The 16,909-nt window shown below is 41.6% G+C and overlaps 1 protein-coding gene and 1 pseudogene across 1 annotated transcript in view; one reads left to right on the top strand and one right to left on the bottom strand.

Annotated features, from left to right (window-relative positions):
• Window positions 1–16,909, bottom strand: part of ITPRID1 (ITPR interacting domain containing 1) — a 77,333-nt gene that overhangs the window by 52,362 nt on the left and 8,062 nt on the right. The window contains 3 exon segments of the mRNA XM_035021406.1: window positions 2,860–3,062; window positions 5,078–5,164; window positions 7,995–8,046. Of these exon segments, the coding sequence (XP_034877297.1) occupies window positions 2,860–3,062; window positions 5,078–5,164; window positions 7,995–8,046 (342 nt within the window).
• Window positions 855–969, top strand: LOC118021461 (annotated as a pseudogene).

Below are 16,909 nucleotides of genomic sequence, written 5' to 3'. Positions count from 1 at the left end.
ATCTGGAGAATGAGGGTAATAATACCCATCTTCTGTATCTCTCACACCTGTTGTGAAAAGCACAATGTTGTACAAATATCAGTAGTTAGAGTTATAAATGTGTAAGACTCAGGACGGAAATATATTGTCCTCAATCATCCAAGAGAAGACAGTCATTAATGTGAAAATCCATTTGCCTTTTCAAATGAACCAGCTCCTCAATTTGTAAGTCTTTCTGGATGGTTCATTTAGGCAATTCGCAAGTATTGACTTCATTAACGTATGGAAGGGACCTAGTGCAGCTAGGGCAATTTGGGGACACATTGCCACTTTGAAAGAAAATGGTGAAAAATAGTTTTGGTATCTCCAGATAATAAAACCAAAATGATGGAAACAGAACACTTTGTTTTCATTACACAGCCTTTTCTCAACCCCATTGATAGCATGCTGGGTTGCATAGCTCAGCAGTGGTCAAAGGCCACGTTGGTGGGTAAGGACACTGTCCTCTGTTCTGTTGTTTGCACCAGCACAGCAATGCTACTGACTTTCCCATGAGCATATCCTTGTGCCTACCTGCTCCCTTCACCAGAAAAGGGAAGATAGTGACTACCAATCCTTCTACTTTAAAAACTGTGATGGACTTTTCACAGAAGATCGTGACATTTTTTTAAGACCAAGAGGAACTCTTGGGTTCTGAATATTTTCAGAAGCGTTCTGATGACATTTTCCCCCTAAATTCAGCTTTTGTTGAAACTAAATCTTTTTTTTTTTTTGTGAGCCCAAGGGTATGACTAAATCATAATTGTACTTTTATGATTGTCTTAACATCCATCCTATCGCAGAATTGTTAGACTAAGATAAAAATCTATCCATTTAGCTTTGCCCAGTGGCAGTATCGTAGCCAATGAGGTTTATCCAAGGTGCGATTATTACTAATTGAAAAATCTATCCATTTAACTGGTTGAGTCAATTCAAAGAACACAATCTTGTGGTATTAGAGGAGTGGGAGTGTTTTCTTATTGTTTTGGTTTTTGTTTGTTTTTGCCTTTGGGGAGACTGAGCAATGAAGCAACTGATTCTCATCCCTTTAAGTTTGAAGCTTTTTTGGGCACCTGGGTGGCTCAGTTGGTTCAGCGACTGCTTTCGGCTCATGTCATGATCCCGGAGTCCTGGGATGGAGTCCAACATTGGGCTCCCGGCTCAGCGGGGAGCCTGCTTCTCCCTCTGACCCTCTCCCCTCTCATGCTGTTTCTCTCTCTCAAATAAATAAATAAATAAAATCTTTAAAAAAAAGTTTGAAGCTTTTTTTATGGACTTTGAATGAGACATACTTTCCCTTCTGTTTTTAGAACAACCAACTAATTTTATTATTGCTTGTTTTACATTTGATCATCTCAGTTTTTTTGAATCAGAAGTGTCCTGGTAAGTGTTGAGTGAGAACAGTTACTGTGCATTATTAGCACGGTGTTGATGGTGGAAATAAGAGTGAGGCACAATCACAGGACTAGGGGCCCATTTCCCGGGTCTTCTTTAATCCCTGTGTCAATTTCATCTGTAAAATGTTTACATCACAGCTCAGGTCAAACACTCCCCAAATAGTGAGAAGTGCTCTTATTTTCTCCAAAGAAAGAACTGATCAAAGACCTCACATTTCCCTATGTCAGGAGGAGACAACAAAGAATGATACTAATTTCCTCTAAAAGGTAAAGAGACATGGCATTGCAATATCTTCAGGGATACATACTCTTTTTTAAAAATTGCATTGTTGAGATTTTGAGACCCATTTCACTCACATGAAAATGGGGGAGAAACAGAGGCTAAAGTGAAAAACCTAAGATATTTGATTGAGAAAGACACTTTATCTCACTTGACTTTCATGAATTTATTTAAAGAACAAATTTCAGAAACAGAATTTTGGCATTTTTTCCAGTCCAGAATTCCGCAAACTCTATCCCATGGAGGAGATGTTCTTCAATGCTCCTCCAAGAGGGGTTTTGTATTTAAATGATTTTGAAAATGCTGTCCTGCATCCTCTCTAGGAGACCCAGAGTGTACTTCAGTATATTAAATCAAATTCTGAAGTACATAAACCTGTTTAACTCCCAGTCATCTTTCCCCCAAATTATTTGAGCATAGTACACATGCTCCAAGAACATCCTAGTAATGTCCTAGAGAAAAGTATTCCATTGAGCACCAGGTGGGGGAAAATAGCAGCATGCGTGATAACTAAGAGGGTAAGGCATAGTTAATCCACAAATCTGGAAATGTGACAGCTTAACACCTACCACTTACAGCTCATGGTGGAATAGGAAGTGTTCTAAGCCTCATACATGAGGAAATTAAGGTTTCACCTTGTGACTGGTGATAAGCTTTGCCAGATCCTGGTTCCTCTGCCTCCTGGGTATGTGGTTATGGTATACGTTAGTGCTGTTCACAGGTACTGCATTTTCTTTTTTCTGGACATATGGTAAGATTGCACATTCTCACCCCTTTGGAGTTAAGCATGGCCATGTGACTGATTTTGGCCAGTGAAATCTGACAATGAAATCAATGGGTAAATTCTGAGCCGAAAGAGGTAAGAGTCAAGTATGATTCTCCATTTCCACCTTTTCTCTGTCACTGCAACCAGTGACATTCCAGATGATGGGGCCAAGTCCATATAGGAGGACAACATGGAGCAGATCTTTCCCCCAAATGTACACATGAACCTGCAGCAGACACATAGAGTGATCAAGATGTACACATTTCTGTTCTAGGCCACCGCAATAGAGGGCTGATTGCTACTGCACACATCTTCCAGAGAGTCCCTCCTGATACTGTGGCTCATCTGGCCGCTCACCCCCATTGCTGAGATTCGGAAGCCATGCAGCCTTCACTTACCGTATAAGTCAGGGTTCTCAATGTCCATTCGCTGCTTTTGAGCTTCAAGAAAAACCCGGATGTTGATTCCTCTGGCGGCTGAGCCACAGCCCAGGAATCTGGCTGGGATTTGTGTACAGATGTCTGGCTCATCTGTACCAAACCCCAGATCCAAGAGAATCTCCACTGGATCTTCTTCCCAAAATTCCAGCCATTCAGGAATGCTGTGGTAAAAATATTAATATCTTTATCCAGTAACAGTTCACTTAACAAAATCTGTTTTTTTTTTTTTCTAGTCACCTTGCCTCCCCACCCCAATCTTTCAGAAATTGAGTGAAAGAAATCTAAATAGGCAAATAGATGGTGCATCTACCAGAGCTCATACATACTTACTTAAAGGATAGTCCATCACTCCCACTCAGGGACTGCTTGTCTGTACTTTCTGTGCAAGACCAGTGAGTTTATTTATCTGACTTTCCATTTCATAACAGGCAAATGTTAAGTTAGATGGGGCAGAGAGATTGTGGGTCAGAAGCCAGAAGTAATACACTGATAACCACAAAGAAATGGTAGTTCATGGCAATGTGAAAGAGAAGAAAAAAAGCAAAACCCTGTAAACAGTGGAACTCAAAAAAGAATGTTTTTAAAAAGAACCAGTCTGGAAGCATTGTCAGCTACACAGATCTGTTGATGGAAATCACTAAAGGCAGACTCCAAGGACTGATACTTACAAGTAATGATTTTCAGTCCCTAAGTAGGATTAAAATATGTTCTGTATTTTTTTTTTTTTGGACGTGGGTGAGAAATAAGTGGTTTCTTTAAACTGTTTGACTCAGTTTTGGCACTTAAAATAATAAACTTTGGTTATCTGGAAATTATATTTATGTATACCAGCTACTTCCCAATTACTGCCCTTCTCCTTGGTGACTGGTGCTATTGACTACTGCTTTTAAAACTCATGGACAGTGTGGGAAGCAGAACTTTTGATAAGGTTTTCCTAGGTTTGCTAGGCTCTTTTGTTCCAAGTTCCCGTTTGCCTCTACTTTCCATGCAACACTAAGGAGCTTATTTGAGATAGTTTGGATGATCTATTTTCATGACTTCATCATTTAAATTGGATTAATTACAATTCATTTATTTAGCCATTCACATATTTAACAACAGCCACCTGTAGTCTCCTTGGGCTGGCCCACTTACCACACATTACCCAACATCGCATTCACACTTTCTTATGTGACATAGAGATCTGGTGCTTTGCCTCCTGATTCGATCAAGGAAGAAAAGATAAGCCAAAAACTCTTACTGCAGGGCTTAAATGTCTCAGCTTGGATATCCTAATCATTGGAAATAACTGGAGACCAGGGGTACCAATCACTTGATACCTTTAAATAAAAAAATTTCAAGGGAGAAAAAAATTCTTGTGAGAAATCTAAATTGCACATGAAAGATTTAATCTGTGGTCGTATTGACCTCACTGTACAAATTTTTATCCTGCCCATTTATACAAATATTTATGGAACATCTGTCACGTTCCAGGCTCTCTGCTAGGCACCCATGGCACAAAAAGGACCAAGGACATAGTTCTGCCTTCCAGAGGTTCAGAACCTCATGTCCAAGAATGTATTTATTGATTGATTTGTCACTAAACATATTTTTAATACCATTAACTCTTATTTATATTTAATTATGCAAGAAATACCTAAAATACATTCACCTTGTTAAAAAATTATTATATTATACATAAAGCTCTCTTTCCTCTTAGCCATTACCCCCACCAATCCTGACTCCCTTCCTACTAAATTTATATGTATCCTTCTATATATTTTTCTGTTATATATATGCTTTCTAGTTGTAACTGGTTCGCTCTATAAATAGTAGCATACTCTATGTATCTTTCTGCATCTTGCTTTTTTCCCCTGAAAAATATGACTCGAAGATCATTCTAAGTTCATGTATATAGTTCTCTCTGCCTATTCCTTTTATCACTGTGTAGAATTCCATAAAATGTGTTGGCCAGTAGTTTGTTTGGCCATCTCCAAATTTAGTTCAACAGATATTTAGTTTGATTTCACTGACTCTTTTACATTGTTCTTGCAAGTTGGAGACTTGAAAATCCTTTATTTATTCTCTCATCCATTCATTCAACAAGTTATTTCTCTAGTGCCTATTTATAATTTCATGAAATCCATTGTCACACCGAATGATTTCTCTGGATGACAAGTGCCTGGAAATCACATACCTTTGTGGTATACTTGCAGCAGAATGGCAAGAGTTGAAACTGGTCCCTCTGGAAAGGGTAAGAGTTTCTGAAAACAGATGCAGAGATCTACAGTCGGAGGAAAATACCAACGATGAGTTGTGTTGATTTAGATAGTCCCCTGGAAGATCATTGTGGATCTTTCCCTTCCAGAACAAACATTTCCATTTCCTCCTCATTTCTAATAATCCCATAATGGCCACACCTTTGAAAAAGAGAGAGCATGCAGTGGAGAAGCTGCTCCTCTTTTCAAGAGCGTTGTGTTACAGAAGGTGTGAGAATTTAAGTGTTAGGTGCCCGCTAGTGCTCATTATAAAGGTGACAGAATGTCTCACTTTTGACAGATGGCAAATCATTGGGGAACCTTTCAGGAACACAGCTCTGTTAAGCACCAACTTTCCAAAGAAGTTAAAATTGTGTGATGAAAGAGGTATGGCGAGCAGTCACTGAAGTGACTCTGTATTAATTCCCATAATGGTGAAGGATTCCATATCGCAGGGTTAACAATCTCCAAATGCTGTCTCCAGGGCTCCTGTGGCCATCCATGTGCAACAAGGAGTAACCGACTCCTCTACTACCACAAAAAAGAGTGTCACTCTATCCAAATAGGCCTGCATTGCAAGTCATTTGAAAGTACTTCCAAACAGAATGAAACCCTGTTGTAATATAGTTCAGCTTTATAGAGCTCAGTTATAGCATCAGTACATCTAGCCTCATCAGTCAGAACAACCAGTTGGCCCAAGATTGAAATTAATCAAAGAACACCATGTAGATATCAAGTTTCGCTAGGAGACCAAGTTATCTTGAATTTACCTTAGTCCTTGTCCCACATTTAGTCAGAATAGCTGGTCCTTGCCTCTTTGTTCAATTGCTTCTCTGCGTTAAGGTGGAAAAAGTGTATGTTTCTGAATAATAAAGACTCTGGTTTTAACAGACGGTTGAGTTTGCTGGGAGCCCCAGAGACGCAGAAGATATCCTTTTATTTATTGCCTCCCCTCAGTTTGTTTTAAGCCTGCCATATTTCTTTTTCATTCTGGGTTTGAGGATCACACCTTACTTTGTAATGTTTGGCAGAGCCACCCAGAAACTGCCCTGGCCTTGGATCCAGGAGAATCCCTGTATGTATAGTCATGGTTCTAACCAAGCCATGAGAGCAGGAGTGAGTCACTGACCTTGGCTTTCATTTTCCTCTTCAACAAAATGAGAAAGTTGCCTAAGACATTTCTGGGGTCCTTTAGAGCTCTCTGATTCCGTGAGCAGCAAAAATAGCTAATCTGCTAAAAGGGGAAAACTATGACAAAGTAGCGTTTTACTTGTGACTTGGTGGGAGTCAGAGGGAGACACTATTGAATATTTGGTTTTCAACGAGTTGAGATTATCTTGAAAATGCAAGGGTGGCTGAGGTATGGGAACAGAGTTCCCAACCTAAAAAGCTCACAGTCTATGCCAGTGGTTCTTTTTTTTTTTTTAAAGATTTTATTTATTTATTTGAGAGAGAGAGAATCAGAGAGAGTACATGAGAGGGGGGAGGGTCAGAGGGAGAAGTAGACTCCCTGCAGAGCAGGGAGCCCGATGTGGGATTCGATCCAGGGACTCCAGGATCATGACCTGAGCCGAAGGCAGTCGCTTAACCAACTGAACCACCCAGGTGCCCGCCAGTGGTTCTTAAACCAGAGTGTTTCTCAGAATCATCTGAGGGGCTTGTAAAAACACAGATCTCTGAACCCTACCTCCAGATTTCCTGACTCCAAATGTCTGGGATGGGCCTCAAAAATTGGCAATGCTATTAAGTTCTGAGGTGATGCTGTTGCCACTGCTGGGCACTACCTTGAGACCTAGTCTACCCTCGTATTAGAGACTCTCGCTGCTTTCTACCTGTAACATTGGAAATCTTATGCATAGTTGACCCTTGAACAACATGGGGGCTAGGGGCACTGACCCCCGACACAGTCAAAAATCTACGTATAACTTTGGACTCCCCTAATACTTAACTACTAATAACCTACTGTTGACTGAAAACCTTACCGTAAGAGTCAATTAGCACATATTTTGTAGGTCATATATAGTATATTGTGTTATACAGTAAAGTAAGCTAGAGAAAAGAAAATGATATTAAGAAAATCAAAAGGAAAACACATTTATAGTACTGTATTGTACTTATAAAAAATCTGCCTAGTGAAATAAGTCAGTTGGAGAAGGACAAATACCATGTGATTTCACTCAGATGTGGATTGAAGACACAAAACAAATAAACAAACAAAGAAAAAAGAGATAAACATAAAGCCCCAGACTCTTAAATATAGAGAACAAACTGGTGGTTGCCAGAGGGGAAGTGGATGCTGGGATGGGTGAAATAGAATTAAGAGTACACTTATCTTGATGAGCACTGAGAAATGTATAGAACGGTTAAATTGTTACATTGTACACCTGAAACCAGCCCTGTATGGTAATTATACTTGAATTTTAAAAATGTCTGCATATAGGTGGACCCACACATTCAAAGCCATGTTGTTTAAAGGTCAACTGTATTATTGCCCAGTGAACAGCATGGCGATGAATAATATTGACAAGGTGAGAATACGAACGCAACTATTTTATGAACCGGTTCTTCCGAACCGTTGTGTTATAGTAAAATGCCTTTTATGTATATGTTTTAATTAAATTCTTTGCCCACACCCCACACCAGCATTTGTTGATTGAATTGGTTCACTCCTTTATGACGTTGAAAGAACCTCTATTTCTCTCAAGGCTCGTGAAAGCATTCTAGGTGCTGTGGCTAAACCAGTGACAAGATCCCAAGCTCCCCGGCAGTATTAAGGAGTCTCCTCACTTCCATTTCATTTATGAAAGATGTGGTTGTAAAATACTGGAGTGGAGCCATGTGGGTCCCGCCACCTACCTCATGTAGTCCTTCACTGTCATGTGCACCATTCCTTGTTCATGCAAAGAAACTGCAACAAAGAAAAGAGGAGATGAGCTTAATTTCCTTTAAGCACATAGAAGATTTTCTGGTCCTCAAATGAATGAAGAGGGGATTGATTTTCATATCTGAGATGGTATTGACATGAGGTACAAGGCATCTCTGTAGCGAACAAGACAGAATGTAATTAATGGCTAAATTGTGTGACAACCACTTGAAGAAATGTACTTGTTCAGTCAAGAGGGAAGTCGGTGGCAAAGGATGTAGTCAGCAAAGGTTTCACGGAGAAACCGGCACTTGTCTTAGATTTTTAAGAACAGGTAGAATTTGATGGATGGAAAAGAGGTGTGGCCAAGCGCGAAGAGTGTCTGTAGCAAGTCTGATGAGATCATAGGGCATTTTGGAATACTCACTCGTGGTCCACAAGGTGGAGGAGCAAGGGTGGGGACAGGCAAAAGAATACACGAAGGACCCTGCATTTGTGGACCGTCTGCCATGCATTTGTATCTGCTAATCCTTATGACAGTCTTAAATTTAGGACCTATCCTGATTTTTCAGATGAGGAAACAGACTCACAGGAGTTGAGTAATGAGCCCGTGATCACATAGTCAAAAATAGCAGATCTAGGAATGTATCATTACCTCGATGACTGATTACAGCAATTACAGTTACTATTTACTTAGCATTAAGTTTACAGGAGGCAATGTGCTAAGCACGTTGCATGCACCACCCCTTTTAATTCATACAACAAATCTATGGAATAGGTATTACGAATCCCCCTTAACAGAGAGGCAAACTGAGACCAGCAGGAGGCCACAGCTTATTTTTATTTGTTGCTGTTGTTTCTTTTCAAAACACCACACTGCCAACACAATGTCCTGTAGCTTATTTGAAAACCAGAAAGAAGAGTTTATAGGTATGTGTTGGGCCATGGATTTTGAGCAAACAAATAAATGTGCGAGAGATGATGCTGAAGGTCCATTTGCCTGGTTAGTGGTGCTGAGGACAGATGAGAAGAGCTAAATGTTGGGAGGCTCCTGAACGAGCCGTGGCCACCTGAAGGATCTGTGTGTCACGATGTAACGCTGCAGCAGGCGTCTGCAGAGAGAAACGTTCAGAACAGGGGCCAGTTCCTCCGGAAGTTCACCAGCCTTCTCATTTCCTCTCACAGTGGCTTTCCTGGGGGCGAATGTGTGACTTGTATAAAACTGGAAGACTCACCACCCAGCACTTCCATGAGAAAGTCAAGTTTCTCATCACAAGAAATATATGCAGGTGGGGAGAAATTTTGGAAAAACAAACCTAAATGATTGAAACATATTAAAAAAAAAAGGGTTGAAAATAATAAAGGGCTCTTCAGCCCTTCAGAGTTTTTGTCTGGGTAGGAGACTACGAATAGATCTCTAGGTATCTGTGAACTTGCCTTCGAGTGCCAAATTTTGGGGTGGAGATTAGAATACGTGTAGTTTCCAGCTGTTTTTTCTTTCTTTTCTTTTTGAAGATTTTATTTATTTATTTGACAGAGAAAGTGAGAGAGCACAAGCAGGGGGAACAGCAGAGGGAGAGGGAGAAGCAGGTTCCCTGCCAAGCAAGGAGCCTGGTGCGGGGCTCGATCCCAGGACCCTGGAATCATGACCTGAGCCGAAGGCAGAGGCTCAACCATCTGAGCCACCCAGGCGCCCCACCAGCTGTTTTTTCAAAGTCTCAGTGACCCTGCTGAATGGGGCAGGAACACTGGTCTAGAAAGATGAAGCCTCGAAGCCTATCACGGAGGTGTGAGCATACGGTGAGTTCTTAACTAAGCCCAGAATACACAACTACAATTTTAAAAGGTAGCAAGAGTGTGGTTGCGATAAATATCTGCCCTACAAAAACAAATGGAACTCTGTCACACAAGAGTCATAGGGAGTGAAAAACATAAATCCATGATGTGCTTTTCCAGCACTGGGACCAAGCCATTTAGAGTCTCACAGGACAGTCTGAAATTATTATTCCTTGCCTGTTGGAGGGTTTGTTGGGTTTTAGTTTAGTTCAGTTGTTGTTGTTTTTTTTCCACTTTGCTAATTTGTAAGATAAACTTCTTGGGCTTGTCAGGGTTAGGTCCTTGTTCCCTTTGCCCGTTTTCAGTAATGAACCTGAACCCAGAGGCACCAGCCAGTGGCCCAGTTCTCGCCAGCCCTGGGGTTCCTAGAATTTCCTTACAATTCAGAAGATACAGCAGCATTGGCCCAGATCTCTTCAGGGAGCAATGTGTCAGAGCCCATTGTGCTGCAAACCTCTGCAGTCTCCATCCTACTCACTTGGTTCATTAGCGGTTACCTGCCTGGCTCCCGGGAGCATTTGAGTCTGCTACTTCTGACCACAAGAATTTGACACTGAGGGAATGCCACCATGGGACAAACTGCTCCTGTTACCCTGCATTTACTCAAGCTTCTGTAGGCATCATGCTCCAGTCTGCCCCAGGCAGAAGGTGGTTCATCTATGGATGTTCCTGTATCCATCCCATGAGGCCCTGCCTGCTAGGATCTCCTTACGTCCTTCTCGCTTCTCTAGTGGCTTCGTCTTGCTATTTTCCCCAATCTATTTTTTCCTTCTAAGATACCCTTATTAGGCTTTTAAAACCAGATTTTACGCTTTAAAAGCAATGGTGGATTGAGGGAGGAAAAAAAATAATAAGGTCCTCCCATCCCTAAGGCTTATAAGGGGTGCTTTGGAAGAGAATTAAAGCAAGGAAAAAAGTTCTCTGCTGTACTCACTACATCCCATTGCATGGGTTAAAATGCCAGTTCTGACTCCCTTTTAGATACTTGAGTCTCCAACCGCCCTCCCTACTGTTAGGTGGACTTCTGCCATCTGAAGCAGCACCCACCGCACTTAACCCTGCAAAATGTATTACTGGAGAAGATGTAGCGAGATATGCAGAAGGCACTAATTAGCACCTTTATTGGCTTAGAAAGCATTTTTTATTTTGGTTTTCCTAAGCATTTCTGACTGATTCATGGAAGACATTTGGTTCTTTGGAATATCGTCCAATAGACTAATCAAATTACATTTTCACAGGGCTCTAAAATAATAGCATTCTGCAGCTTTCGGTATATTTAACTCCTGCGTGACCAAGACTCGGAGTAGAAGCCGTCGGCAGGGCTTATTTGTCTCAGTTTGCACATGATAACAATCTATATTCTTACAAAATAAAAGATTTCTTCGTTCTCCCTGACACTCATGCTCAGAATCTTAAAGCCAGTTGTAATGCTCTGCTCTTCTCCACTCACATATCTGCTTATTTTCCGGATGCAGCGGACTCCTCCTCTCTCTTCCAGCGCTGAGCCCAAGCCCTTGTGACCTCAAGCCTGAGTTCACAACAGCATCTTCCCAAGGTGTGCACCATCTTCCTCTCGCCAGGAGAAACACTGGAATCTGTCATCTCTCTTCTTAGAAACCATTCATAACTCACTCTAATAGAGATGGCAAGTGTGTAACATGCCTGGTTCCATTCCCCAGCAATGCACCGATGGCCGCTATCACTAATTATTCATGACCTTCTGTTCAGGTGAACAAAGATACAGTCTCGCAATTCTCCTCAACACAAACCCCAGTTACAACTGCCTCTCCTTTGACTGGAACCTGAGATGATCTTCATACATCAAGTGCGATTGCCTCTTTCTGGATTTTAAGGCGTTTATAACCAGACAACACCCTATTTATGAGAAAAATTTCCACCTTTGTTCCCCAGCCTGAAACCATTTCTCTAGTCCGACCGCCTTCTATATGCTTTCTTGCACACATTTGGTTTTCTTTTCATTCTGTGCCTTTGTTCAAGCTCCTTGAACCAAGTGACATTGTCTTCCTTTGCCTCTTTGTTTTTTTTCAAACCCGTATCACTCTTTGACTAGCTCAAGTTGCTCTTCTTTGAAGATTTCCCAGTCTGATTTACATCAGCTTCATTATGGACCAGTTTTACTGAGATCTTTTGTTGACTAACTTTGGGGAAATCATATGTATTAGAGATCATTCCTACCTCAGTGGGATTTACAATTTTGTTAGTGAGGCCGCTCATATCCCTAATAATTTGAGGCAGCATGGACCAAGTGCCATATGGGTAGAACCCATCATGGATGTAACTGGTGTGCGGAAGAAAACTTGAGGCTCTTAGGGCAGGTGTCAGGAAGGGCCTTATAGAGAATATGAGACCCAAGGCACAGCTCAAAAGAAGGCAAGAGGAGAACAGAACAGGAAAGACTTTAAGACAGGAGACATTAGATGAAGAAAGGTGAAGCATCAGGATAGCAATGAAAGCGGATAAGACAAGAGGGTCTTGTGAAACATTGGCACAGATTGTATTCAGATTGCAACGGTCCTGGGAAGTCAGAATGACATAAGTGAGAGCAGGAGCCATGCACTCTATGTCTTTGTATTCTCCACTAGCACAGTGCTTTCTTTTCTTTTTTTTCTTTTCTTTTTTTTTTTTTTAGAGAGAGAGAGAGTGCAGAGGGAGAGATAATCCCAAGCAGGCTGCACGCCCAGTGGGAGCCCAATATGGGGCTCGATCTCACGACCCTGAGATCATGACCTGGCCTGAAATCAAGGTCAGATGCTCAACCGACTGAGCCACCCAGGAGCCCCTCTACTAGCACAGTTCTTTGCTCTGAATGCTTTTGTTTGATAAGCATTAAGGGAGCATCTATTATGTTTAACTGGATTTACATCGACCTCATCTTATAGGCCACAGATTTTAGAATTTGATCTTGTAAGTTCTTATTTAATAAATTCCTCTGGAAAGATGTAACTTTATCCTTCAAGGACCTCTCTGGGGATTGGAGAAGAAATATCTAAATATTAAAAGGACAAATGAATTAACCACCCCTCAAGTAATCAATGGCTCCAAGCTGATCTTTGACAAAAACTTTTTTTTTTTTGCTGTAGACATTGGATCTGGTTTTTTCCCCTCACAGTTATGCTTTGCTGTGTTATAAACAAGGGCACATTATATAAAGCTTTCCAGTGACACATGCATTCGTGTAGGTGTCTGTCCCAGCAGGGTAACTCCAATGCGCTCTCACAGGGCAATGGTGCAAAGTCTAATTTGTTCTTCAGTGGTGGGAATGGGCTTGTTGAGAACCAGCTCCTCTCCCCAGGCTTTCTTATATGGAATCTGGGATTAAGAAGAATCAGCAGCCTGAGAAGAACCAGCTCCTCTCCCCAGACTTTCTTAATATGGAATCTGGGATTAAGAAGAATCAGCAGCCTGAGAAGACAGACCTTCACATCCATGACCACATACCATTTAGCACCCCAATTGAGCCCAAAGAGGTTCTGACTGTCCTATTGTGTTTGTGGTTATGGAAGGTCCACGGATCCTCAGTGAGCACAAACTGAGAATCAAACTTGTGTTTGCTTATGATGTTGGTGACCACTATGAGGATCTGCACCAGTGGTGGTGGTTCTCAGAAAGGGAAAAGCTAAAGAAATTGAAGGATGCCCATAAGGGTCTTCCCTGTAAGTCACGCATGTGCCTTGAGCAGACAATGCTCTGGAGATATTTAGGATGACTGCCAGACCACTCAGCTAAGATGGCCAAATATTTGTCAGAAGGCAGGGCAGACAGTGAGAGGGCATCCTTTTTGAAAGCCGACCTTCATGTGGCTTTCCAGAGGAATTATATGATGTATCTTTTTTATTTTAAGATCCAGATATGGTCATTTTACATTTCCATAGACACTACTCAATTGACATAAAAATTAGTTCTACTCTAAAAAATTTCAGTTCTGGAGGACTGTGTCCTGGCTCTGAAGGCAGGTGCACCAGAACCAGATGACCTGGAGAGAGAAGCAAACGCCAGTGAACTCAGCCACGATGCTCACACTTTGACTTTTCTCGCAGGGGGATTGGTGCAGGGCTTGCTTTCCTCCTGGGGGCTCCCATGCATAACACATAGAGTAAATGATCCTGGGCCTTTGGAGTGGCAGTGTGGCTCCAGAGTCAGGATCTGAATTCAAATCTTGACCCCCTTACCTACTAAATGGGCTACTTTGGGCAAGTTACTTAACCTTTCTGAGTCTCATTTTCCTCCTTGCAAAAGTTAGTAATATTTGCCTTGGGAGATGGTTCGGGTAAGTGAGATAACATAGGTAAAGTACCTAGGCTGTGTGCCCTTTGTGTGTATTCATTTCTCCCCTCCCAGTTCTACTGATGAAGAGGCTGACATGCCAAGGGTGAAGGGCTTTATCTAGCATGATGGTACTGAGCACAATGGGAAATGGGCCAGCCAGATTCCAGTTTAATAAAAATGAGACTTTAGGTAGCCACAGAGCAGCATGAATGCCAAAGAGTCACCATAAAAGGCCAACACCCCATCTTGGCCATCTCTAAATTCAGAAGGAATTCAGCAATAGGACCCCTGAAGCCTTATGCCACCTCCCCCACCCCATTTTATCTGGGACTCAGTCCAAGACCGGGAGGCCCACTGGAATGCTTTCTATGGGAGGTACTGTGTCACCTGTAAGCTGAGCAGGCACTTGGATCTTGTTGCTACTTCATTGTATGAAGACCTCAGGAGTGACCAATGAGGGAATCTAGCCTTAGAATAAATTCTACTTGTAGTGGGTTGAATTTAATTTCTGTATCTGAAATCTCATTTTATTTTTTTAAAGACTTTTAAAGGTTTTATTTATTTATTTGAGAGAGAGAGAGAGAGTGAGCACAAGTGGGGTGAGGGGCAGAGGGAGAAGTAGACTCCCCTCCAAGCAGAGAGCCTGATGTGGGACTCGATCCTAGGACCCCGAGATCATGACCCGAGCTGAAGGCAGATGCTTAACTGACTGAGCCACCCAGGCGTCCCTGAAATCTCATTTTAGAATGCATCCTTTATTTAGAAATAGGGTTTTTGTAGATATAATTAGTAAAAGTGAGGTCATACTGGATTAGGATGGGTCCTATGTCCTTACAGAAAGAGAAAAGCTTTCCCTCCACAAGGAAAAGTGGTCATGTGGAGACAGAAGCAGAGAATGGAAGGCTGTCACCACAAGCCAAGGAATATTGAGAATTTCTGGGAGCCATCTACAGCTAGGAAGAGGCAAGGGAGGATTCTTCTCTAGACCCTTCAGAGAGAGAATGACCTTGTCGACACACCTTGAATTCAGATTTCCAGCCTCCAGAACCATGAGAGAATAAATTTCTGTTTGAACCCACCAAGTTTGTGGTAATTTGGTATAGCTGCCCTAGGAACGAATGCACCACTCTGCGTCATACCAAGATTGCACGAACTGTTCTGGGATTTTTCCCTCCAGTTGCGAACATTCTTCTCTCTCCTCTTCCATTTCTTTTCATCTTGCCACAGTTCTTCTCCTTGCCACCCTCACCATGACCTTCAGGTTACCAGTTGCTGGTCCTGTTCTAGCTTCCACATTTTTTCAGTATGACTCTTGGCTTCTCTGAACTCTGCATTTAGTGGTCTCATCGTGGCTATGACCAGTATGCAGAGGGCTGATGGGATGCTGGGCTTCAAGTTCCTCTGACCTCTTCTAACCAGCTGTGCCCCCAAACCACGGTGCTTGATCACTCTGTGGCCCAGATTCTTCACCTGCAAAGCTCAGATGAACACCAGCCTTGCTCCCACACAGGTTACTGAGTTTAAAATATGATAGATCATAAAGAGCCTTGTAAAAATGAAGGCTCAATTAAACTTCTAAGAGGCTATTCCATTATTATTAAAACCTTCGCTGAAGATAAAGGACCTGGCAAATGGGAACTGTGCATTTCTGATGTGCTAGCCCTTCTTTCCTCCAGCTTTGCACCTCCTGTCTGTGCCTTTACGCTTCACCTACTTGATTCAGAGGTGGAAGGGTCATGGTTGTCTCATTTCTGGGAAGTGAAGCTTTTAATAATACAGTTACTGACAACACCAGAGTTAGTGCCAGGCCTCCCACTATGCCCTGGGCAAGATGAAACATCAGGGGGATCTGACATCTCATGCCGGCTGTATTTCTTAAGTTCTTGCCTCTTCTTTTCTTTTCTTTTTTCTTTTCTTTTCTTTTTTTCTTTCCTTTCCTTTTCTTGTTTTTCTTTTCTTTCCTTTCTTTTTCCTTCCTTCCTTCCTTCCTTCCTTCCTTCCTTCCTTCCTTCCTTCCTTCCTTCCTTCCTTCTTTTCTTTCTTCCTTTGTCAAGATCTTATTTTTAAGTAATCTCTACACCCAGTGTGGGCCTAGAACTCACAACCCCAAGATCGAATCACATGCTCTACCAACTGAGCCAACCGGGCACCCCAAGTTCTTGCCTTTTCTTGATTCTGCCCTACTATAAACAGAGATAAACAGAGATACTTATATTCAGTTTATTGGCAAACATCTTCAGAGATTTGGGGATCATGGAACTTTTATATTTAAAAAAATAAATAAACTTGGAGGAGGAAATTTCAATGATATACCTAGTTTTTTGTTTTTGTTTTTAGTAAAAAAGTCCCCAATTTAAACTGGTTTGTAGCCAGTGGTCAATCTTAATTTAAGATGTCAGTGGAAGAAGTGAGATAATTAAGATCAACTAAGTAAGTAACCATTAGACGAATAGTTTTCCCCTCTAATCATTAAACTCCTAATTTACGTCATTTTTCTACGTACATTATTTATGGTATTTCATCAGTTTTAAAGCACACATTTTTTCGCATTTTAACATCTATGAAATCAGGAAGTGTCTTGTAGCCAATGTTGCCTTTCATTTATAATTGCCAGGGCTTGCTATTTTATTTTCCTGAGTAGTACTTAACACGTGAACGCATTTCCTTCTTTCCTTCCTTCCTTCCTTCCTTCCTTCCTTCCTTCCTTCCTTTTTCTTCCTTTTCTTCCTTTTCTTCCTTTCCTTCCTTCCTTCCTTCCTTCCTTCCTTCCTTCCTTCCTTCCTTC

The sequence above is a fragment of the Mirounga leonina genome, unplaced genomic scaffold (assembly GCF_011800145.1).
Source record: "Mirounga leonina isolate KUSES-001 unplaced genomic scaffold, KU_Mleo_1.0 Mir_174, whole genome shotgun sequence".
Classification (NCBI taxonomy): domain Eukaryota; kingdom Metazoa; phylum Chordata; class Mammalia; order Carnivora; family Phocidae; genus Mirounga; species Mirounga leonina.
Note: the sequence above shows the minus strand (reverse complement) of the source record. Positions and strands in the feature narration are given on the sequence as shown.